At 46.8% G+C, this 25,505-nt stretch overlaps 1 protein-coding gene across 3 annotated transcripts in view; it reads left to right on the top strand.

The window, feature by feature from the left end:
* LOC119389618 (unconventional myosin IC) overlaps positions 1 to 25,505 on the top strand; it is a 164,470-nt gene that overhangs the window by 25,938 nt on the left and 113,027 nt on the right. The window contains exon 1 of one of the 3 annotated variants that reach the window (XM_037656971.2): positions 17,453 to 18,139. The exons of the other annotated variants lie outside the window; for them this stretch is intronic. Coding sequence (XP_037512899.1) covers positions 18,122 to 18,139 — 18 coding nt within the window. The 5' untranslated portion in view covers positions 17,453 to 18,121. Of the gene's footprint in view, positions 1 to 17,452; positions 18,140 to 25,505 lie in introns of those variants that run through there. 3 annotated transcript variants of the gene reach the window in all.

Raw genomic sequence — 25,505 nt, 5'->3', positions numbered from 1 at the left:
CAAGATGGGTGGGCGGTAAGCAAGTGGTTCAACTTTGGCCGGGTGGCTGAATCGGGTGACAGACAGAGAGACAGACAGACCAAAATTTCTGCGTTTAAGTTCCCCAAGAAAGACTATTGTCTTTAAAACGGTGCAGGCTACTTTGCTGTCCAAACGAGACGGCGGCTCAGCGAAATGCTCGCGGATAGCTCAGACCTCGCCGGTACGGTCGTCTGCACAAAAGCAGACGCTTTTCCTCGCACTCAGTTGTGAGCTATACGTTCAATTTTTTACAGATTTGAACACGAAAAAAGTTAAAGAAATAACAATTTCGTTTGGTCTGCTTAGCTTTCTCATCTCTTCGCGAGGTGGCGTCACGTCGCGCAGACTTCATGCAGACGCGTTACATTTCTCGGAGTACGTGGGGCTCGATGCTGTCCTCGAAGCTGTAAGCGTAGACTGTCTACGATGCTGCCCATAATTGAAACCATAGGCGTGCGCAGGGTTCACCTACAGGTTCATCGCGGCGACCCCCCTCTCTATTAATTCAATGTATGGGGCAGACCTTTCGCCCCCCCCCTCTTCTTAGGTCGCTAGGGGGGGCGGCCGCCCCCCTGCCCCCCCCTCTGCGCACACCTATGAATGAAACACAGCCTTAGCCTACCCTCTGCCATCGTAGTCGGCATAATAGCAATAGCAGGAGTCACGCAGGTCACGCGACTAGAGGGGGATGGAATAAATAAACTAAATGATGGTGCTCTAAATAGTAATAGCGATGATAATGACGCTCGAAATGATGACGATGTTCCAAGTGTTGAGAATGATAATAATGATGCTAAATTATGGTGACGATGGTGATTGTGCACGTGACCTCACTAGCCAGTTACATACACTGGCGCGCTCAAGTACAGCTTCGCTGCTCGACGGTTGCAACGGCGAGGAACTGGCTTTTTTTCTGACTTTTTGTTCTTTTTCGTGAAAAGTTACGGAGGCGATGTCGCTGTTATGCTGCGCTTGTACGCCCATGGTGTCATGCACTCCTACGCTGCTTTGATACCCCTGGCACTGTAAATCACCTTATATGATGGCTAGTTCGTGCCCTGCATTAATCCAACAATCGCGAAAAGGTACACCGCGAAAAGGTACAGAAAAGAGGTGCCATATAACTTAGAGGCTGTTAATGATTATGATAATTTTTTGTTAAAGCCACACGTGGCTTTCGCGTGCTTAAATAGTTCCGCTGTTAAAAAAGAACAAAGGCCGTCGCTCGGAGCAAGTTAGCCTACCTATTGCATATGCCCTAGTTACGCATATGAGTTATCATTTCTTAATCAACTTGGAAAGTACAGTCAGAACAAAAGTGTCAACGAGAAATTTGGTAGCCATTCTGAAGAACAAAAGCAAAACATGCACCTTTTTGTCGCTGTATACAGGCTAATTAAGGGATTTCAGTGCGGAGCACTTTAGGGGCACGGGCTGTCGTCTCATGTCGTCGCTTGGCGTCACGCTCAAAGTACCAAAGCAGATGATTTTTAAGGGCTCGTTTATCTTTGTTAGACACAATATTAACGAGAACTAACAGACAATAACGCCAAGGAAAGTATAGGGGGTGTTATGTGTAGTATTTAGAATATAAATGTGAAGAAAGTAAAGTGGACGAAAAGATAACTTGCCGCAGGCAGGGACCGAATCTGCGACCTTCGAATAACGCGTCCGATGCTCTACCACTGAGCTACGGCGGCGGTCATCCTCCCGTCCACTTTCTGGGGTATATGTGTCGATTTAAACCAAGGAGTGTTAGTCAGCGCCAATCGCAGCCATGGCGGCGAGTGTGGAACACTCTTTTTTTGCCTGTTGGCGTCACGTAGCACGTGATCTTTTTACGAGCTGGCAGCTGACCAATAATCCCTTGCAAAAGGATGGAACATTGGAAACGCGTTTGCCTGACGAAGGGAACGCCACCAGCTGCGCTGCTTCATCGGTGTCCGCGAAGCGGAGCTGGTTGAATTCTTTTAATTGGTGGAAGCGAAGATTTAATTTAGCTATAGTAAACCATTGGCATACTGAGATATCCCATACAGAAATCAATTTATACAGTCTATAGACTGTCTATACCCATTTTCAGAGTCCCTATAGATTGTCCAAATATATTTTTTTGTAAGGGATGGTTAATCCCACTTAGAACCCATAGCCGAAGCGTAAATTATTAAGCAACTTTACCTGTGCGCCCGCCCAAATACAGCTGTCTAATCTGCGTAAGAAAGAACGCTGTTTCGTACGCAACGCACGCAGCACTGAAGCTTGTTATTCAAGCGATGGGGGAATGTCCCTGCCTCTAAGCTAACTTACCTGTTTGCTGGCATACATCTTCTGCTAGATTTAAGAATCTTATTCAGGCTTGGCGGGCGTGCTTTCACCCGACGCTAACCTGGGCCACTTCGCACCAACGACGCCCTTGAAGGAGTCTCCCATGGCTGAAGTGAGTGCTAAAGGCGCTCGGTCACCAGCTCTGGTACTACGTTTATGCCTCTAAGAAATTATATACCGCGCCATTCGTGCATGCATATTTGAGTGAATACGCTTGCCGACAGCTGACAAAAATATGTCGCAATGAACCGGAGCAACAGCCGAACCTATACAGATGCTCTTTGTTAAACATTCTTTGTTAAGTTTTGAGGTAGTAGTATAACTAAGAACAAATTTAAGAACCTCTCCTTTGTCTACAAACTGGGTTCTGAACAGCTTACATGAAGTCAACGAGTACAAGTACCTGGGAATCACAATAACCAACAGCCTCAGCTGGAATACTCACATTTCTACCATATGCAACTCTTCGGTCAAGAAATTTGGTTTCTGAGACATAAGCTAAAACGTATACCTTCCAGTACTACGTTAACGGATCACTGAGTCGACTTAAACTCGAATATGCCAGCATTGTCTGGGATCCGTACACAAAAGCTATCATCGATACTCTGGAAATGATTCAGCGTAAAGCTATCAGGCTCATCTATTCTAAATATCGTAATAGTGACTCTCCCTCTGGTCTCATGGCACAGCGTAACATTCAGACACTTCAGTTACGCAGGAAAATACAGATACTAAAATTTCTGTTTTGACTCGAAAATAATCTCTTAGCTGTAAACCCAAGTCCTCATTTAAAACCACTCACAGCACGTAGAACACGGCATCGTCACGCGGACTCTTTAACACCTTATCGGACACGAACTTATCTTTTCAAATGTTCCTTCTTTCCAGGCACCATAACAGATTGGAACAACCTGCATTTTTCACATTTATCTAACGCGATTTTTTACAACATGCAACTATTTGACTTTGCTGACATTGATGTACCATTATTCATCGATTCACTAATTGGTTATTTTGTGTTCCCTTTCCATAGCCTAATAAGCTAATCTAACGCCTTCTTAAAATTGCCTTGTTTATTTTTGTGCCTGTATACACTATATGTGTATCTCTGTATGACGCGCTCTTGACAACATGGTCGTATTTCAAGTGTGTGAAAACTTTACATGTGACTATCGTGCTACTTTTGTTGTTTACACTTTGCGTTGCTATTTCTTAATAATTATGCGCTTTGTGCCTTCTTTCATTTCATTTTACTGTTTTTTTTTACATTTATTGGTGTTATTTTTTGCTAAATATGTGATCTTGACACGTACTAATGTTTGTTCGCGTTGCCTTGCTCCATTTCTTTGTACTTTCGCCCCTCCTGCGTGGGCGGGCCCCTATTTGGGCCTGCAGTATTCTGTGAATAAATAAAATAAAATAGCCACCACCTTTTATAACCACGAAGTATGACGTGACAGTAGTGTGACTGTGGTAACGCCCACGCCATTTGTTGGTCTAACTGTTGCCTTCTTCCTTTTTAGTGGAAGATGTGTGTAGTGGGATTCACCCAATTTATGTGGCACATGCGCGTTTATGATGATGATAGTTTTCTGGTAGCCGCACAGATTTCTGTGACACATACCCGTTTGTTGGGCTAACTGTTGCCTTCATTTTTAGTGGACCGGTGGTGAGTAGTGGGATTTACCCAATGTCTGAGGCGCATACCCGTTTATGATGCCCACAGGCGTTACCACGGATCTCGTACATGAAAGTTTCGCACTCCGTTCAGTCGTCTTATGCGCCGAGGATTCGTGCAAAACGCCAATATACCTGAAGCACGCAGCATGCAGCCGCACCAGCAGCGCTGAGAGAACTACAAGATGGTGGCAGTTCCGCTGTCGGAAACTCGCGCATGCGCAGATCGTCTGGTGAGATCAGTCTAAGGCGATGCGCACGGGGCCCGATTACGCTGTCGCGTTCTACTCTAGAAGGCGAAGCCCAAGCGTCCTCCAAGCTCTTTAGGTACGCGGAAGAACACATCCATGACCGGAATTAGATAAATATTGTTGTCGGTAAACAGGTGGCAGGGAAAAGGGTGCTCACAAGTGCGGCGGTTAGCAAAAAACAATCGGGAAGCAGTACGCTTGCTGTAGGTGCTTCATTGAAATATTTTGTGTTGGCGGACTAAAAGCGATCTGCTGGACAACGAGTAAGGTTTGTGTAGGAATTTCACATTTTAGTAAGATTCCGACTTCGACAAAATTGAAGTCCTAAACCGCGTTTCCATGATCGCGTGATGGTCCTTTCGTTGGGCCGTTCTACAGGCTGACGAAAGCTGGGAAGAACATGTGACAGACGCCATGCCGATGCAGCATGAAAACAGCGTTCCGGGTACGATCGCTGCCTAGAAAGAAAGAAAGAAAGAAAGAAAGAAAGAAAGAAAGAAAGAAAGAAAGAAAGAAAGAAAGAAGGAAAGAAAGAAATGCAGCATGCCAGGCTAGCGCCTCCTCCAACGCCTCCAGTATATAGGAGGTGTTGGTCAGGCACGGCCACTTTCAGCTTCGCTTGCCCGCAATACCACGATTGAGGAAGGGCTCCTGATTTTTTTTTCCAAATCTGAAGGAAAGCGCACACATGCTGAAACAAAAAAAAAAAGATATTTGAGAAGTTTATCAATTAACAATAACTAAGTCTGCAATTTCACGAATTGACCATGATGTAAAAGGATGGTCGATTTGCTTCCAGGTAACGGCAAGCGGCTTCGATGTGGCTCTGTCCGCTCAAGTGGCACTTGCATATTTTGTACATTTTGGCACTAGTCACTTGGAACACATGGTATCGCACATCGGTCCTTAAGGCTCGCCATGGCAGGAACGTTGATGTAGATGAACTCACTAAAAATCACACCATCTCCCGCTAAAGGGGACCATGAGGAGATGCGAAGCAGTGTTTCGGCATGTAGAGTCCGCGTTTCAGAGGTGGAGTGGTGAGGGGGGAAAGGGGAGAGGGGAAGTGGAGAGGGAGAAAGGAGAGTGGGAGAGGTGGTGTGGAGAGGGGGATGGGGAGAGGGGGAAATGGGTAAGGGAGGGGAGGGGAGGGGAGAGGGGTAAGGGGAGGGGAGGAGAGAGGAGGAGTGGAGAGGGGAAAGGAGAGGGGGATGGGAAATGTGAAATGTGATGTGGAGAGGGGAGAGGAAAGGGTGAGGGTGAGTGGAGAGGGGAAGTGGAGAAGGTGTGCGCATGCGCAGTAAGGGTGGTCACGCCGCACACCACCACCACCGGATTGAACTCCGCTATAAGAGGCTTCACATCTAAAATTCTTGATTGTCCGGGCAGCTACATCCAGTTCTCCCATAATGGAATAGAAGTGGCTCTGAATCGTTTACATTTTATCTAGACACAAAAGAAGGTTGAGCCTCCCCCCCTTCATTCCTCCATCTTCTTGAGATGTGTGATGTTTTAGCCAGTTGTATAGTTGCTTTGTAGTGTAGAAAGTATTACTAAATGTTGCGCCTAACGTTTGCAACAGTTGTACTGACGTAACTTATTAGTGTTTAGTGGTCAAAGGTAAAGGAAGATGCCAAGCAAATACAAAAATCAGCAGTTGTTCCGTGTACGAATACAACCGATGAGCGAAGCTCCTTAGAAATGGCGCGCAAATGACTATGTACTACGTTTTGAAACTGTTTGTTGCGCCGCGCGCGGCGTTTCATTAGGCAGTTTTAGAATAGCGTATGCTAAGTTAGCGTTAGTGTTTGCGGCCTGCTATTTCCGTCACTTAACGGGAGCCCGCAAGCGGTTAGCGTACGACGCATGCGCAGTTGCGCGAAAAGCCAACGCAAAGCTTTGCGTACGCTATTCTAAAACTGCATTGTCTTTTTGCGCCGGCGCCGCATCTATGTTGCAGGGAGCTTCGACGGCGACGGCGGGGCGCGGGCCTAAGGAGCCTCGCTCCTAAGAGAAATGACGAAGCTTGCACGAATCCATGCAAGGTTTGAAACAGCGAAACTGCACGAAATGGGAAGACTAATCTGGTTGCTTCTATAGGTCGTTTCTAGGCCTTAGCTAGGTGATGCTAGGTTGTTTCTACGTTGATTCGCAGGGCGTAGAGGTTCAAGTTAAACCACAGAGAGTCACAGACAAGGCACGGATGTCCAAACTCCAGAGACAGAGCCTCGCGCTGAAACCCAAACGTTCGCACCTCTCATAGATCTTACGGGATGCTTATTCTAGTTGTAGCTATAGGCAGAACTTAGTTGTCGCTATAGGTTGTCGGTAGAGTGGGCCGGCAGCTTGTCGAGTTCACTCTTTGGCTTGGCTTTTTTCCGCATCCGTTTGATGATGTTAGTTTTCTTCATTTTCAGTGAACCAGTGGTGAGTAGTGGAACTTACCCAATTTCTGTGGCACATACCCGTTTTATGATGATGATAGTTTTCGCGTAGGCCGCACGGCACATACCCGTGGGCCGCACAAATTACGGCTAGCCTTAACAGCTTAAGAATTTTATAACAACGGACGTTTCGGCACCGGGCCTTGTTCGCAATCTCATTTGTGAACAGGGCTCCCTACGGGAGCCGAAACGTCTGTTGTTTTAACATTCCTCTTTTTTTTTTCGTCGGCATCTTCTTTTACATTTGACCATGAGCATTCCCGACCAAACGAGGTTTCGTCGAACTCTTGATTTCAAAACCCACGCGGCCCCTTATGGATTCTGATTTTTTGCATCACTCGTGTTAACGCCGACGGTCAATTTTTGCGTTTGGGCATCTATGTCTTTCCCCGTAATAAGTATTTAGTGTATAAGCGCCTCTAGCGCTTGCGTGTATTGGTTCAATAAACTTTCCCTTTGTCGAGCTGTCTTCGCCCGCTGAACTGAATGACACGCCGACCACGATGAGCCTGTTGCTGCGGCGGCTGCCACTCTGTCACGCACGGTGACCCGAAAAAGAAAACTACTAGAGGGTTGAGATCAAGAAAAAAAAAAGGGGGGGGGGGGGGGTTCGCCAGCACAGAGACAATACGGGAGGCCGCTCGCGTTGTCCTCGTGACATGTGTGCGCACGCGTGTGTCAGCCATTGCGACGAGGAGCAGCGAGAGGCGAGCAAGGTGCGTCTTCAGCAGTCGCGCGCGGCGGCGCAACGCAAAGCTCGTTAGCGGAAGGGCCGTGGTCGAGGCTCGTTATACGGGGCGCGTGTACGCCGACGAGTCTTTCAGGCTCACCTATGCACCGCCATAATCCCCTCTGGGCTATGGTGAACAGGCGCGATCTCTCCCCCCCCCCCCTCAAAAAAAAAAAGAGAGAGCTCACCGCCTGTAGGCAGTGACGTCAGCCTGTGTACTCCCTGTCCACCCTCCAGAGAGGAGGTGCTTTTCCTCTCCTGTGAAAAGGTATATACTTCATCTTCATATTTTCATCATCTTTTTGAAAACCTCTATTCTTCTTCCTCTTCTTTGTTACAATTGCACCGATTGCAGTGAAATAAACCAAATCTCAAATCTCAAAGTGGATGCTGGAAAGAGGTAGGGGTGGATATGTCTGCCGCGAACTTTTATTGGCAATGAAGGATTGATTGATTGATTGATTGATTGATTGATTGATTGATTGATTGATTGATTGATTGATTGATTGATTGATTGATTGATTGATTTGACAGTAGACTGACTTACTAACTTGTGAGCGACCCGGACAGCAGATTCACTGCAATGCTCAATCGCCGACTGTACTCTCCTAATATACGTACATTTACGCCCCTAATTAGACGAATAACAGGAGCGTGCTTCACTAATTTGAGAGAGAGATAGAGAAGATGGTACATGGAATGCAGAGAGGCTAACCAGGACTTCGTCCGTTTGGCTACACCCTGCATTGAGGGAAGGCGAAAGAGGCATATGGTTATGCTGTAAGCATGGCGCTCCTGTCGTTCGGAAAGGTAGATTTCGAAAAGGGCACGGTTCCTATTATCTATTAACTCTGAACTGACTCTGTAAGGGGAACTCACGACTGGCTTTTGACTGAAGTGGAGGTACACAAATATCGTGCTCCGCAGCTGCCGAACCGCAATGAAGCTACGTAGTGCAGTGAAGCAAACGCGTAGGAGCGAGCCACAGACTGCGACCCAGTGGCGTAGCCAGAAATTTTTTTCGAGGAAGGGGAAGGGAGGGTTATAATAATATCTGGGGTTTAACGTCCCAAAACCACGATATGATTATTAGAGACGCCGTAGTGGAGGGCTCCGGCAATTTCGACCATGGGGTGTTCTTTAACGGGCACTGACATCGCACAGTACACGAGGCCTCTAGCATTTCGCCTCCATCGAAATTCGACCGCCGCGGCTGCTATCGAACCCGCGACCTTCGGGTCAGCAGCCGAGCACCATAACTATACTGCTCCACCGCGGCGGACGGGGAGGGAGGGTTTAGCCACCCTGTTCGTGCATGTGTTTCTATGTGTACATGTACATATTCACATGCAAAATTGAAAAAAAAAATCCTAAAGGGTTTGAACGATGACGGAGGGCGCTCCCTCGTCCTCTTCGCTAGAGTTACTGTATATGCTACCTTTAAACGTAGCATATGCAGTAACTCTACTCTTCGCAGGGTATTTCTGTGCATATAATCCTTGGGACCAGCTCTTTTTGCCCTGGGGCGCACCACGTGGCACGTGATATTCGCACGAGGTGGCAGCTGACCCATAAACCCTCGCTTACTACCTAAGGTGTAGCTTAAGCAACAGGTAGACATACCGTTTGTTATAGTTGGCGATGTTTGCTGACAAACGCTGACGAACGTCCTGTAACGGCCCTCAGCCAGCGAGGAAATTGCCGGCGAGCAGACAACGCGGTGTCGGTATCTTTCGCGTGAAAGCGCAACCCTCTCCAAAGCCAGTCTCGGATGCCTGCACGCTTTTCGAATGACGCGACTCGGTTTTATCGGCGCTGAAATGCGCACCGCGAAAGCACGCAGAGCCAGTGCGTAATGAGGCAAGCTCGCGCGTTGTTTGTCGCATTCCGTGGCGTCGAGCCCTCAGTCGATCGCCCATGCGGTTATGTTATACACGGGAGCTTTTATTCCCTGATCCGCTGTCACCTGCATACGCTGCATGAAGAAAAGGCCACGGAATCATCAGTGACAACCGCTGTGCGCTAAACCGTGCTCAGGTAATCGGCATTCTTAAATTATATCAGTATATATAAAACGTCTAATTCCTGTCCTAAGCGTGCGCACAGGATCATTGATTGATTGATTGATTGATTGATTGATTGATTGATTGATTGATTGATTGATAACAAAGCACTGCGAGATGTTGCTATTATTGCTATGTTCTTTATTTATATATTTTCTAAGGTTTTTGAAAGCTGCTTTCTCCTGTTTGTAATATTTGTAATACGGCTTGGTTACAAACTGTAGTCATCTGCTACGAAAGGAATAATTACGTAATCGTCATCATTGTCGTCTGTATACATCCCGTGTTTCGTTACTGCGCAGAATGAACGGCGGGCAGGCTAAAACTTTCTATTTTCTGCGTGGTGCAAACAGAAACCGAAACTTTAAGAATGTAACGACTAAGTTCAGGCCCTGAAAAAGCTCGAAGTAACAGTGAAATGCAGTCTATGTCACATGCATCACAAAAATCCGCGAAGTCATCCGTAGCTAGCGTTAGGAGTGTTAGAAACATTCTTGAGGCTCCTATAGCAAGTTATCCCAGTGTCCGCTCTCGCTGTCAAGATTCATTGCAGCATCTTGGCACTTAACTATATGGTCATTAGACTTTCACGGCATCAAAATGGAACCACATTCTGTAATTACGAGTACTCACAGGATGCACGACAAGGATCATATTCTAAGAAATTGACTTTCTTCCAATAAATGTCTGCGGCGGCTTGGAACGATGTTCCATGTAAATTTGACAGATTTATCGATATGCGGTTAATCGTAAATCATGAGTGACGCTTACTACAGTTGAACCTCGTTATAACGAGAAGTACACGTTGCTGGGCTAGTCGGTTCATGTCTAAGTACAAGCCACAAAGAATGGCTGTTTCTTGCGCGAGGAAATAACGAGGGAAGGGGTCCAGGGGTGCGCTCCCCTGGACCCCTTCCCTCGTTATTTCCTCGCGCGAGAAACAGCCATTCTTTGTGGCTTGTACTTAGACTCGTTATAACGAACACTGATATAGCAAACTGTCGGTTATAACGAAGCAAATATGAATTTTGGTTTGCCACGCTTCATATCAGTGAGATTTATTATTTTTATAACGAAACGGAAAACGCGAGCGCTGCGGCTATATCGGCTGTCACGAAGAAATGTTTAGTTTGTGCGATGCTCAGGACTCAGAATGTAGCATAAAAAGCAACACAATTATTGAAAGACAATTCACCGCACTATTTTGAAAAAAAATATGGTTATGACGTTAAAAATTTGGTTTAAAATGTGGTCCCATCCGTTTGCTTTCGAATAAATGCGAACGCAGGTCTGTTTTGTCAAACAACTTTTGTTCTGTTGTAATTTCACCTTCTCATGTTTCGGTATGTTTATATTGAAATGAGACGGGTAAGGATTAGCTCGTTTCTAGTGGGTTTGAAGCCTAGAATGATTCCTTTTTGTATCTAGGATTTTCGTGCGAGCTAGATTTCGGATTTGTTAGTGCCGATTTCTATCTCTACCGTTACAACGAATATCGGATATAACGAACCAATTTATGGTCCCGATGCTACTTCGCTATAACGAGCTTTGACTGTACACGTAAGCATCGAACGCTGATTTTCCTTAACCCGTCGGCTTGTCAAACGAGCTAAACTACTATAACCAATTCTCACTTCAATTCGTGTCTCTGCCTCCTGACGGCTCGAGAAAATGCAAAACGTAAAAAGCGTAGAAAAAAATGTAGTAAGGAAAGTCAACTACACGCGTCTGTCAACTGCGTTGTTCAGTTGAACTGACATGCATCGTCAGTTCGGGCACGTCAGCGGGTAACAGTGTAGACGCGTATAGCTCTCGTGCTGCTGCTAATCGCACAAATTCCAGCCTGTCGCAGCTGCATACTCGCAGAGTGTGCGGTCTGTGCCCTCGCGACTATCTGACGTGCGTCACACGCATCGGTGTCATCGACGTCGCGCTTTCGCGTGTAAAATTTCCGTTGTTTTTCTTCCTTTCTCTCAACCTTCACCCGAGCTCGATCTCACTCTCTCTCTGTCTCTATCTAACATTTTTTTGTACTTTTTTTAAAGAAAAGTGAAAGAGACAGCGGATGTGTTGAAAGAACTGAAATTTCCTGACGTTGCGTTTGCTTGCCGTACGGCTCGCGTTGCACAGGATGAATGGAATGACGCTGAACACGGGAGGAGAGCCGTCTCGCTTTACGGTCGCGCAGCAATGTGCAGACGCGCTTTAACCAACGCTTGTCACTGGCGTGACTCCTAAAGGCGTTGGCACGGTTTGGTTATATACCGATCAGTTAATGCTAGGGCAACCTACTAATGCAAATAAAGAAAAACGAAAAGCTTTGTAATGCTAGGCGATTTACATTTTCACAGCTGACACTGCAAAGCAGCAGTTACGAATCGCCTAATTATTGATATTCACAATTCCTACGTGGTCTACAATATGGCGCCCGCGCGCCACTCCCAGTCGTGATCTACTGCTTCCTACATTACCCATTCAATTCAATTCAGTTTATTTCAACATCAAAGGAGGTATTACAATAGTCACAAAAGTGATACTGTGGGGTTAACGAAAAAAGCCATTAAGGCTTGGCGAAGGCTTTCACTACATTTAATACACAGCAACAGCAACATGAAATCATTAGTCATTATACAACATCAAAACATGTCTTTGGGGATAATATCAATTTTCACTGTAAGACGCACGTCGAAAAATGTTAATAGAAATATGCATAATTGGAAAAATCAGCGCGAACACGACGAGAACGACACAGTACGAACGCCGTCTAACAACTGAAGTTTATTGAAACAAAAAACGAACGCAAAAACTGGCGGAAGCGTTCTTCATCGAAATGAAGGGTGATGATTGCACATCTGAAGCGTCTGTGTGATTGCTAGATTGCGAGTTACGCACGCTTAACAATTTTTTTTCACGTGACCTAAAATTCCTGCGCACGCATGGTGTTGGTTTTCGTAGCGTTCGTTTTTTTTTTTTGTTTCGATAAACGTCAGTTGTTAGACAGCGCTCGTACTAGATGTGTCCTCCTCGTCTTGTGTCTCCGTCGTGTTCAGGCTGATTTTTCCAATTATGCATCGTTTCCAACTAACCCACCTCTCTACCTTACTGCAGTTTGATAATGGAAATGAGCGATGTGAATAATTTATTGTAAGAAACTGTTTAATGTTAGTGGCAGTAGGTAGCTCATCATTTGGCGACCGTGGTTTGTACTTGTGTATGGGATTTTCATTTTCTCATCATTGGCTCGTGTGCTAAAGGAGCAGGTGTGGGCTCTTAACTCGCTAAATAACTAAGAAAAGAATCACATTAACAATTTAATACGACAGCAGCGACAAACAAACAGCAACGACAACAGATGTCAACAGCAACACGACCGCAAGTCATCGTGAAACACAAGACACCCCTGTTTATCTCCTTGAGAGGCGCTGGCCTTCCGGTTCCCATGGTCGGATGCGCGACGAGACGGCCACGAAACGTGGCGTCCGGATTCAGTGTCAGGCACGAAGGAAGACCCTGCCCGCTTCTTTTTCCCAGGATCCGTACGCGAGCATGAATGAAGAAGATAATGATGGCGCCGCCTGTAGTACGTACACGATGCATGCACGCAAGGGCGCATCTGTCGTCGACGTCGCGTTCTGTCCTCAACAAGGACGTAAACAGCCGGATCGCTTTTCCCGCTTCGATACATGCAGCGCCGGTGGCACTGGCGGCTAATTGGCTCTCACGGTTTCGTAGTGGCTCAATTACGTGCAGTACTGCAGAAGCTAATGGTTGATATAAGGGAAGGCTTAGGCGTGCGCTGGATTCTCCGTTATTAAGGGTGGGGGGGGGGGGGGGGAGGTTAAAGTGGGCCAGTTGGTTCATGAACACTGTGGCAGAACAGCGCAAAATACGGGAGAGTGAACACTCAACGTTGTGTCCGGTGTGTTCATTGTCCCGTTCTTTGCGCTGTTCTGCCACAATATTGGGGGGGGGGGGGGCTATGTTTGACCGCAGACCCCCCCCCCCTCCTCCAGCTGGTCGTGTCCGAAAGAAAACGAGCTCCGCAATGAATACAAAAATGAAAATAAAGCGATGACGTGCTTCTTACAAAGGCCTGCCCTTGAATGAAACACGCGACAGACAAGGACTGACGAAGATAACACACACAGCGCTGCGTCTGTGCTTACATTCATTATGTGATACCAACATGCTCAAGTTTCCACCCTTCATAGCCCACCATTGGTCCCCAGCTTTCCGGGAATAAATATATGAGAAGTGAACAGTTCTTTCCGTACAATACCAGCGGTCCTTGGTCGCCATTATCGTCAGTAAAAACATCCATAGCCATAACCCTGCGCATTGAAAAATGACATGAAAGGAGCGCCTGAGCAAAGGTATGGGCCAGGATTGGCGGCTCCCTTTAGATGACTACGGAGGGCGGCATTTCCCTCCCAGATTTGCGAATCGAAAAAGGTAATGACGAAGAGTATGTGTCCTGACCTGCAGTATTTGCTCGCGTACGTACTACTAGCCCATGTTAGCACGGGCTGATGCTAACTAGTGTTGGTTGACTAACAATGGCTGATATGACGACTTGCGTCGCCTATCCGCTGTTGCAAGAGCAGCATTGCGAATGCCATGGTCCAACGATGTCATCGCATATGCATCTATAAGATATATGTGCATATGCAGTCATATACATATGAATATATATGACTCGTTACGGAATGTGGGTTGAAAAGGCCCGGAATGCGTTGTCTTCGAAATGAAACTGTTTTCTTGAACTCAAAATACACAATGATGTCGCGGAGTTTACGAGAAAGAAACGACACAAACGCCGACTCCGAGCCCATCCATGTTGGAAGGAGGCCAGAGGCGTCACGTGACGCTCCCTCCTATAGTGTGTTCCTTCCTCCGTGTCCTGGCCACAGCGGTGTAAACTGCCGTGTAGCAGCTGTCCCAGCGGTACAACACCTGTATACATTTAGTTGGCTTGTCCGTGGCTCGTCTCTTTTTGGCTCAAGGTAACCCGCGTTAATCTCTAATCAGGGCATGGGGTCCACGCTCTGCTGTGAACCGGTATAGCAGACATCGCAGCACGCAGTGTGGCGTCTAGCGAACACAAAGGAATGAAGAAGAAGTGACCTTATGTAAAGGCATAGATATGTATATTCGTCGATCACCGATACCGCCGATAAACCGCCGCAGAGGTCTATGGTTATGGTGCACGACTGCTGATCCGAAGGTCGCGGGATCGCATCCCGACCGCGGCGAGCGCATTTCGATGGAGGCAGAATGGTAGAGGACCCTGTGCTTAAATTTAGGCGCACGCTAAAGAACCCCAGGTGGTCGGAATTTCCGAAGCCCTCCACTACGGTGTCTCTCATATGCATATCGCGGTTTTCGGACGTAAAACCGCAACAATTATTATTTATTATATTGCCGATATTTATGGATTGACTGCATGCATGCAAGGCCACGCGTTTTCTCTTTTCCTTCAATGTATTCGAAATTATCGAATATAGGCACAAGTCTAGTTGCGTCTTACATAAAAGAAAAAGAAGTAAAGAAGGAAAGGAAGGAAAAGAAAGCGGGAGGAGGGGCTGGCTCGATCCATTCCCCATCTTTTCCATCTTCGTCGGCGATGTATAACCCTCACCCTCTGCTCTCACGGCCACGCATGTACGAATTACACACACGCCTCATCCATCCATCCATCCGTGCATTCATTCATTCATACATTCAGGTTATACGTGCGGTGTTCCGGGGGGCGCGGTGGCGGTTCTATCTGCAGGGAGGCCCGATCACCGATGCGTGTCGCCTCGTGTCGAGACGCACCGGCGGGGGTGTGTCAGCGTGCACTTACCATTTCTTTTATCTTTTCTTATCTTGTCAGATCGCCAATTGAGTCGATTTCCTGTCCTATAACCGGGTTGTCACCGACCCGTTCATAACGGCTGCTTGTGTAAATAAGCATAGGCGTGCGCACGGAAGGGAGAGGGAGAGGGGGGGGGGGCGCCCTCGCTAATTACCTCAGTGTGTGAGGGGATGGGAGGGGGGTCACGCAGAGTCTCCCCATACGTTTTAACACAGTCGGTATTGTCCCGTCCTTGTCTAAGGAGCAGGGTTACGTCCACACAGGTTTTTGAGGATAACGGCGGTCGAAGGCTCCTGATGTTGCATTCCATGAACTGTTTACTTAGCATCCTTACTCTTGGAAAGCCAGGAACCAAAGGGAGGCCATTGTAAGAAGAGCTTCACTTTCATTTTTTCATCTATTGTCAAGCATGGTGTCTTTCGGACTCGACCAAAGGGGGGTGGTGGGGGTGCTGCGACGATACATTGCACCCCTCCCCCCCCCCCCCCCCCGGTAGAGGGGAACCGTGCGCATGCCCTATGGTGATAAGCACAGCTTCTCTTCAGGAAAACAGTAAACGGATCGAAATAACTCGCCTTCGGACAGGTTTTTAGTTCGTTATACGGATATGGATTACTTTTTTTTTTATTTAGAAAATTTGATCGGACAGGCGGCAGTGTTCGCTCGCTCTGCGCTCCCAGTTCCGCAATCCAAGATGCTTGCTCAATATACCGATCATTCCGACTTCTTAGAAACCTTTCACGCGGCAGTCTTACTAACACTGAAACGACCACTGGCATGTGAATTAGAGAACACAACTATACCGGTTTACGGACGAAATTCCTGAAGTTGCAGCGACTGCGGACATCTCTCTTTTTTATATTTCTACTTGCTTTGTCTTCTTCGATTACTTTCTTTGCTCTGAATGCCACACACTTGAGTTTTCGAAAGCCTAAGCAGTAGCCGAACAGATGCAACGATAAACGAAGCCGCGTGCGAAAGAACGAAAGGAACAAAGCGCCGCTGTAAACTACAATATACAAACAAATATCTAATATAATATACAAATAATAATAATATCTGGAGTTTTGCGTCACAAAACCACGTACGATATGATTATGAGACACCGTAGTGGAGGGCTTCAGAAATTTCGACCATCGGTGTTTTTTAACGTGCACTGATATCGCACAGTACACGGGCCTCTAGCATTTCGCCTCCATCGCAATGCGACCGCCGCGGCCGGGATCGAACCCGTGACCTTCGGGTTCAAAGCGCCGCTGTAAACTATAATATACAAACGCGATACGCGCGGGCGATGGATCAGCATGAAACACTCATAATCCCGCCGTCCTCCGCCGCTAGGGTCGCGCCCTGTCGGCTGTCATACGGCACACAGGAGTGCTCTATTTCTGTTCGTCAAAGAAAGGAAAGGAACAAAAAAATGTAGCCGAAAAATGTCCGTTTTTCACCGTCTCCCAAAAGGGGCGCCGCAAAGAGCTTCCCACGTCCGTCCCATACCGAGAAGGAACAGACTTCTTTCTTTCTTTCTTTCTTTCTTTCTTTCTTTCTTTCTTTCTTTCTTTCTTTCTTTCTTTCTTTCTTTCTTTCTTTCTTTCTTTCTTTCTTTCTTCAAACTCCTGTTTGCAACCTCAAGCAGTAGAGAAAAGGTGAGGTGCGTCTTGGGGCATGTATACTAAAGAACGACTTAGTGAAACCTGCTTCTCCATAACCAGGGACGTTACAAAACGACACAAAATACGAAAGTTAAAACGAATTCAAGAAAGAAAAGAAACGTCAGCAACCAAATGCGCGCGGTAAACCAGCGGTACACCGTACGCGACCTCTCCTGTCCTCCTTTCCCATCGTTTCTGTTGTGGCCTGCCAGAGCACGTGGAAGAACCGGCACCGCAAAAACAGCCGCACAGATGGCGCCACCTCCCTCACTCTCTATGCCCGCCGCCACTCGTCGTTATTTATCTTTTTTGCGTGGCTGCAATCTGCCGCCGGGGCTCCTCCCTCCTCTCTCCACTCCAGCGCTTCTTCTTTTGATGTTTTTGATCGTTCAATCCCGACTGCCGTTGCCGTCGTCTCCTCCAAACCAGTCGCGAATTCGTCCGCGTGTGGCACGCTGCAAGCAACAACGCCGCCGTTGCTGCCCGTCTAGCCGACTCCCGTACAACCAGGCGCGCGCGACACAAAACACTTCGGAAGACGTCCAACTTTAAACGTCTCGTGGCTCTTCTTTTCTGTGCCAGTGAAACACCACCAAGTTCAGGGCTTCGTCCCACCGCCTCTGCTCTCGGGCCCGTGCTGCTTGGCTTTCTTTTCTTCACCACGCGCGCGGGGTCCCCCCAAGTTGTGTGTGTGTGTGCATTTGTTTTTCACCTCGTCAAGTTCGCGAGAGAAGAGTCAAGTTTTGCTGGAGCGGTGCCGACCTTCGCGTGAGCTGTTTTCGCAACGTCCGAACCACCAAGTACCCAGTCACTTTTTACTCGAACGCTGAAAGCAAGAGCGCCGTGATGGGACTCCGCGCGGAGCGGAAGACCACGGACGAGTTGTGCGTTGGACGAGAAAACACTTTCACCGTTGCCTGAAGAAGCGAACTCGGCGCTTCAAGCAGGGTTGTGTGAGATTCGCTTGAAGTGCCGTGCACCTAGCAGGACCACGTTTCGTCGGTTTTGTTTTCGATTCGTGCTGGTGCTTCGACAGGGTGCTCGCCCGGTCAACTGATCCCGGATTTCGAACGGCCCCAGCGCCCGAGCCGTTGAGGCAACATGGATTACTGGAAGCAGGTGATGCATCTCACGAGCTCCCTATTTACATCTGTTTATTTTGTCTTAATAGCATAGAAATTCACTTTTTTCACTCAAATAGACTGCGTGGTTGTCATTTCTAAGCATTACATAACTTGCTCTTCTCCAGTTTAAGTAAAAAAAAATGAAATCACCCTTAGATAGCATAATCAGATAGGATAGTCTTCAAGCTTGGTATTACTCGAAGTGGCGGGTATTATTTACGCGAGATACACTTAACCTAATCGGCTAGTTACATACATAAAATACTAATTAGCATATTATTCAATTACTTTACTGCCCATATTGCAATTGAATAATTGTAGCCGGTGATTTCGCAAAGTAGATCCACTCCGAAACAATTTGCAGGCTGGCACACGTTTCGAGATATTCACTCCCAAAGTGTGCGATGAAATACGCAGGGGTTTTAATTAGTTTTGTGATGCGATGCACAAACGATGGTTTGTTAAAAAAAAAAGAAAAAGGTTACTGGAACAACAGTGCATTTTTACCGCAATTAGATAGTGCATATCTCGAAATCCGTGCTACCCTCAGATTTCATACCAAGTGGATATGCCTTGGAAGCCCACCGTCTGCAATCCGTCAGTTGCAACCCCAACGTAAACAATGAAAAACGTCGGTTAATGAATTTTCATTTAGTCAATCGATTTTGTATATCTGTTGTTGTGCAAAAAATATCCGCCTCTTCGATGTAATCAAGGTTGTGAAGTACACTATTGCTACCTGTCACAGGCGATTTTTTGTAACAAGAATTCTGCTGTATTTTCTAGTTTAAAAAAAAAAAAAAACCTACCGACAGGCATGCGTCCCTCCACCGTAACCCTCAAAAGATTTGCTTAGGATTGGGAACGCCCCCTTTTTCATATTCTGGGTGTCGTCAAAAGGAGCCGTGGGAGGACATGCGACGCACTTGACCTACATTTTTCTTGAGCACCGTAAAGGCCACTTGCTTTTATCGGCGAACCGTTTTGTGGCAGCGTTTCTTTATCGTGGCTGTTGTCTTTTATATGGCACCGTCCAGCTTGCACCCTTAACGAGATACGTTGTACGAGAACGTGCCCCCTTAACAATGCGTGTACTTTTGTGATGCAATCATGAGGTCGCTGAACTGTCTCGTTATCACTAAATAAGTTGAATAATAATATTATCTGGGGTTTCACGTCACAAAACCACGATATGATTATGAGGGACGCCGTAGTGGAAGGCTTCGGAAATTTCGACCATCCGGTATTCCTTAACGTGCACACACTGGCATCGCACAGTACACGGGCCTCTAGCATTTCGCCTCCATCGAAATGCGACCGCCGCGGCCGGTGTCGAACCCGCGACCTTCGGGTCAGCAGCCGAGCACCGTGACCGCTACACCACCGCGGCAGGCGTGCGTACATAGACAAAAGAAAGGAAAACAAAAGACAGCACAAAGGCCGACTGGTTGCCCTCTCTTGTGTGTCTGCACCATAGGCGTACGCAGAGAGAGAGAGAGAGAAGAGGGAGAAAGGAAAGACAGGGAGGTTAACCAGAAGCAGTCTCCGGTTTGCTACCCTGCACGTGGGAAGGGGTAAGGGGATGTAAAAGAATGAAAGAGAAGAAGAAGAGTTTGTGACGACAGCACGCGACCAAAATACAACAACAACAAAACGAAACAAAACGAAGTCATAACCGCAGTCCAAGTACTACACAGCACCATTTTCTTCCAGCAGTCACAGTTTGATATTGAGTCCGGTTGCGTGGAGAAACCTCAACAACGCCCTCAGAGCGGCTTGCGCTGAAGACCGGGTAGGCCAGGGCCCTAGGATTTTGTTCTCCGTGAGAGGGCGATTGTCCAGCTGGCCTAATGCGGCTGAGAGGGCCGTTCTTTCGGAGCTGAAGCGGGTGCACTCACAGAGAAGGTGCGCGACTGTTTCGCTGCACCCGCAGACTTCACACGACAGGCTTTCAGCCATTCCAATAATCTACGAATAGGCATTTGAGAAGGCCACTCCAAGCCATAGACGGACCAGCAGGGTAGATTCACGTCGTGATAAGGTGGACGGGATGCGTAATTCAAGATCAGGGTCCAAGGCATGCAGCCGTGCACTTGTAAATGTAGATGATGACTTCCACAAGTCCAACGTTATGCGACGAGCTAGCATACGCAGTTCTCTTGCGGCGTCCGATCTTGACAGGGGAATGGTGACACTGCTGACACCGTCATGAGCGGATCGGGCAGCTGCATCCGCTTGGTCATTTCCCTGAATGCCGCAGTACGCAGGATTTTCCAATACCGGGGGGGGGGGGGGGGGGGGAGGTGAAACATTGACCCCTGTACTGGAGAACGCTGCGTGCACCTGTGATGACGGACATATGGCAGTTTCTCAGTAATAAGACAGTACATTTCTTCGAAACGCGTGCAATGAAGTTGTACGTCCTTCAATGCCCTCATTGAAGGATCCCGTTAATTGCAAGTGGAAGTTTATATGGTTCTAGTTCATCAGAACATTACTACAAAGCGGGGAAAAACGGCGGAGGGGATCATTTCGTTAAGTAGAGTTATTTGTTATTGACTTCACAGTAGCCCATTTTTCTTCGATCAAGATGGTCCTGGACAGTTGTTTGGTGTTACAATAGACTCTTCCAGCGGAGAGAGGGATCTTTCTTTCTTTCTTTCTTTCTTTCTTTCTTTCTTTCTTTCTTTCTTTCTTTCTTTCTTTCTTTCTTTCTTTCTTTCTTTCTTTCTTTCTTTCTTTCTTTCTTTCTTTCTTTCTTTCTTTCTTTCTTTCTTTCTTTCTTTCTTTCAACGTGTCGAGTGTGGCCCACAACGGAGGCAGTCCTCGTCGAGCGTAGTGTTCGTGGGCGATCAAATTAAGGCACCTGTGTTTTTTGTTGGCTTATCCTTGTCTCGTATAAATATATACACTGCAGCACATGGATATGTATTACCACGGCTGTCACACGAAGCCAGTGGTGGGCGTCATCACGTGGGCGCCGCGAATGTACGCGCTACTCGATCCTGAGTCGAGGCGTCGCTTCTGTCTCGACTGCCGGCGTGCGGTCTTTTTTTTTTTTTTTACTTAACCGTGCGGACGATGTGACGCACGTCTGTACGGTCTTCGCAAAAAAGCTTGCAAGCCGAGCTCTTATAGAACTGCAGTGGTTGATGAAAGATAGACGGATGGATGGACGAACACGCGTGGGGGTGGGTGGGTACGCGGCTTGATTTTTTATAGATGTTTATCGAGTGATGTTATCAAAGCCCATTTCATACAGCTACGTATTAACTCTGGGAGTGAAATGCGGAAAACAGCGGCGTTCTTAAATTAGGCGCGCTTTTAAGAGACCCTGGGGTCGAGATTAGCCCGTTATGGTCAAAATTAAACTAAAGCTCCTCCCCGCGCGCTCGCGCATGCGTACGCACACACGTACGCCCCACAACGTGCCTTATAACCACATCTTAACTTCGCATGTCGTTAAAGCGACACTAAAGAGAAGAACGATTTTTCTCGCATTAGTGAAGTACTCTTTCACGACACGAAAAACACCGCGCATGCGGCGAGGAGACTCCTTGTAAGCGAAAAAAGGCGCTAAGAGAAAGTGCGGGTGGCGGCGCCACCTTGAAGTTCCCGCACCAGTTGCCGTGACGTCACAGATTTTGACGTCGTCTATACTAGGGACTATACGTATTTCCTAATCGGTAAAAATGGAGCATATTGTCTTCTGAGGGAGCCAGAGACTGAACATACTAAGTTTCAGGAAATTTCGTTGAGGCAATGTGGCTAAAATAGGAAAACACCCTTTAGGATCCGTGATGTCACCATCGGAAACTTCGGCGGGAAATTTAAAAGCGACACTTTTGACATTGAGTTTCTCATCCATTAATAAAGCTATAATGGAGAAATTAATGACACTAGAGTTCTCAGAGTATAATTTATCAGTCTAAACTAATTTATTGCTTTACATTAGTGTCCCTTTAAGTGCCGTAGAGTCGCTGGCAGCTTTTGTTGACATGAGTATTTGAATGACGGTGCGACCCATTTAATAGAAGTTCGTTAAGCTAATTTAGACTTTCCCCTGTGGCCTACAGAACATCATATAAAAGCCCTAGAAAAAGAAAGACCTTTTTTTTTTTTCACGTCAGCTGACCATCGAATCTCGAAGTATTTTAAGTATGCCTAAAGTAGTGACATTTTTTGATTATGTGACTTCCCATGTTGTGGCGCGAATCGTAGCCCAGTCGTCCTCATTTCTAGTTAATCCCCCCCCCCCTCCCCCCATTTTTTTTCTTTAAGAAGATGCGCACAGCTGACTGATGTTCACAAGACAAAAACGAAGGACAAAGAAAAACAAATCTCGAAAGTTCAAGACCACAGAAATGGTGTAACTATGCGTCAGGATTAACTACACTGTGACCGCACTTTGTAACCATATTTATCAACTGCCGTTGTTTTCTTCGCGTCGCCTTTAAAGGGGTCATGAACCACTTTTCCAAGCAATGATCTAATGACCTCAGTATCGGAGTTTACTGCCTCCCGAATCGATTGCCGCAAACATTTCTCGAATCCATCAAGAATGAGCGGAGTTACGGGGGTTTGGCGCACGCTCTCAGCGCTTTCTCTCATTTCTCGTGCCGACGAGCGCACTGGAAGCTACATAGGGAGGGATGGCACGGGGGAAAGCGCATCTGATCCGAACGCCGCTCTCGATTTACGTCGGCTATCGGCCAATAAGCATGCTATGTCTCTTGCGACGTAAACTGACAGATCCGCGACGGTAACATCGCGCTCCGCTTGTGGCCTTTACGCGGCGCGCACGACTGTAATATTTGGCAGAGCAGTTCATAGCCGTGTCAGCTTTCCGCAGGATGTGTTTTTTCAACAAGTCCAAGGGGTGCTTCATGACCCCTTTAACTTGAACAAAATGGCATCCCCGACATCGCCCCACCCGCCACGGTGGTCTAGTGGTTATGGTGCTCGACTGCTGACCCGAAGGTCGCGGGATGGTATCCCGGCCGCGGCCGCCGCATTTTGATGGAGGCGAAAATGCTAGAGGCCGACGTGCTTAGATTTAGGCGCACGTTAAAGAGCACCAGATGGTTAAAATTTTCGGAGCCCTCCACTACGGCGTCCCTCATAATCATATTGTGGCTTTGGGACGAAAAACAGAGCAATAATAATAATAATAATAATAATAATAATAATAATAATAATAATAATAATAATAATATAATATAATAATAATTATTATTATTATTATTATTATTATTATTATTATTATTATTATTATTATTATTATTATTATTATTATTATTATTATTATTATTATTGATTGATTGATTATTATTATTATTGCCGATATCGCCGGGACTAGGCCGCTCAGCGAAACGTGCGATAAGGCAAGAATACTATCGGACGAAAATGATCGCTAGGGTACAGGGGCGTAGGCAGAAATTTTTTTCGGAGGTGGGGGGCACCTCCTTGATCTGAAGTGGGGGCCGGGCTAGCAGATGTTGTCGAGTGTCATTTTGGGCTCTTTATGCCGTGGCAAAAAAAAAAAAAAAAGAGAAAGAAATCGGGAGGGGCGGGGAGGCACGGGCCCGGTGTGCCCCCCCCCCTCCCGGCTACGCCACTGCTTGGGTCACGGAATAGACACTTAGACATATGCAAAAAAAAAAGAATAAAAATTTTAAAGAAGAGTCATGCATGGGGCATATGTATCTTAGCTATTTTCTTTATCAGCAAAAAAAAAAAAAAAAACTTGGCTTGTGCATTTCTATTATGCGTAAATTACAAGGTAACGTGCGTAATTAGATGGTTCAGGAAAAAAAAAGAGGAAATGCATGGCTAAAGCGTGTGTGTATCGTATTGGTGCGCAGAGGTAAACAAGAGACTGTTATTCGAGCGAGCATCTGCATTGTCGCAACGAGGGCCGAGAGCGGACGAATACTAATTAGGCTCGAGGCGCCGCGGAAGCAAATTCCTGAGCACACACTGGGACGCGGAATGCTACATAGTTATACAGACATGTCATCGTGTGTGTACATACGTAATTACGTATACGTGACGGGCTAGAAAAGAATGGCACGAACCTTGTTGCCTTGTTGACACAGTCTTTGTTGCAGCATTTATTTGTTACTGCTTCGAATGAGCGACTTGTTCTTTCCATCGTTTAATATGCCGCTGTGCTTGCTAGTTGCGGGGGACTGCTGCATCGTTCCCCCCGTTTTGGGACGTAAAACCCCAACAATTATTATGTTAATTATTGTCTTCCCTCCACCCAAATCCTCGTCACATCTATCGTCTTCCTGTGACCCTGTTGTTCCGTTTCAGTGCTACATAAAACAAATGATGCGTCCGCGATAGTATCGAGCGTCCCGGTAAAACACGATCGCTCGTCCTTCTTCTTATCCTTATCTAAAGAGATCTAAAACGTGTGATGTTCCTGCGTGTCCTAGAGGCTGTCCTTCGATGCATGCGCGCGGTCCTTTTGGCTGATCGCGACGTGCCCGAGTGGTACGCAGGCGCGGTTTTATTTGCCGATTGTAGTATATGTATATTGTGCGGGAAGCGTCCCAAGTCGCACTGGCGTTCATATACCATTGGTGTCACCATAACTCGACAGCTAATCAAATGCACTTAACAACGTTCGATTAACAAGTTCGAATAACAAAGACACGATGACGCTAGCTCAAGCGATCGTCATTGCGCACATTTCGGGCCGCGTAAGCAAAGCTCACAAAGAATTAACAATGCGGTTCCGGCAGTGTGATATTAATTACGTGCACTAGCGGCCCTTGCACTGCCATACAGCGCCTTCATTACACGCTCACGAGCGTTCCGGGCCAGTTCGACGTCTTCCTGTATCAATGTATCTCGCAGTGTTATTCGTGACTGATGTCAAGCACAGTATAATCCCGCGTTTAAACTCCAGTACCACTAGTAATGCAAAATAGGCAGATTACCCCCGCAATACTGGCCAAGAAATTAAAGTGTAGTTCATGTTCTTCTATACATCGATAGCAGCGAGCTGGTTAGTGAAATGACTTCGAACACCGGCCGAGCTCGTGTACTAAATTCGAGCTGCGTGTGCGAACGGAAGTGCGTGCAAACGAGAGTGCTGGCATTGCAGCTGGGGAACAGCTGAATGAGACACCTGAAAAAACCTTGCATGTTAAAAAAAAGAAAAAGAAAACTGCTATCGCAGCAACGACGTGTCTGGTAATATAAGCCCATCGTTAAACTATAGGCCGAAGTAAACAGGCCTTGCTTTTTATGCAGAGCGGGCGTTTTGCAATGTACGTGCTTCGGGACGCTGGAAAAAATTTCCTCGTACAGTTGTCAACTTTTGCTTACTCTGGCTTGAGTCTGCTTGC

The sequence above is a fragment of the Rhipicephalus sanguineus genome, chromosome 4, assembly GCF_013339695.2.
Source record: "Rhipicephalus sanguineus isolate Rsan-2018 chromosome 4, BIME_Rsan_1.4, whole genome shotgun sequence".
NCBI classification, from domain to species: Eukaryota; Metazoa; Arthropoda; class Arachnida; order Ixodida; family Ixodidae; genus Rhipicephalus; species Rhipicephalus sanguineus.
The sequence above is the reverse complement of the archived record's forward strand: the minus strand, read 5'-3'. Positions and strand labels throughout refer to the sequence as shown.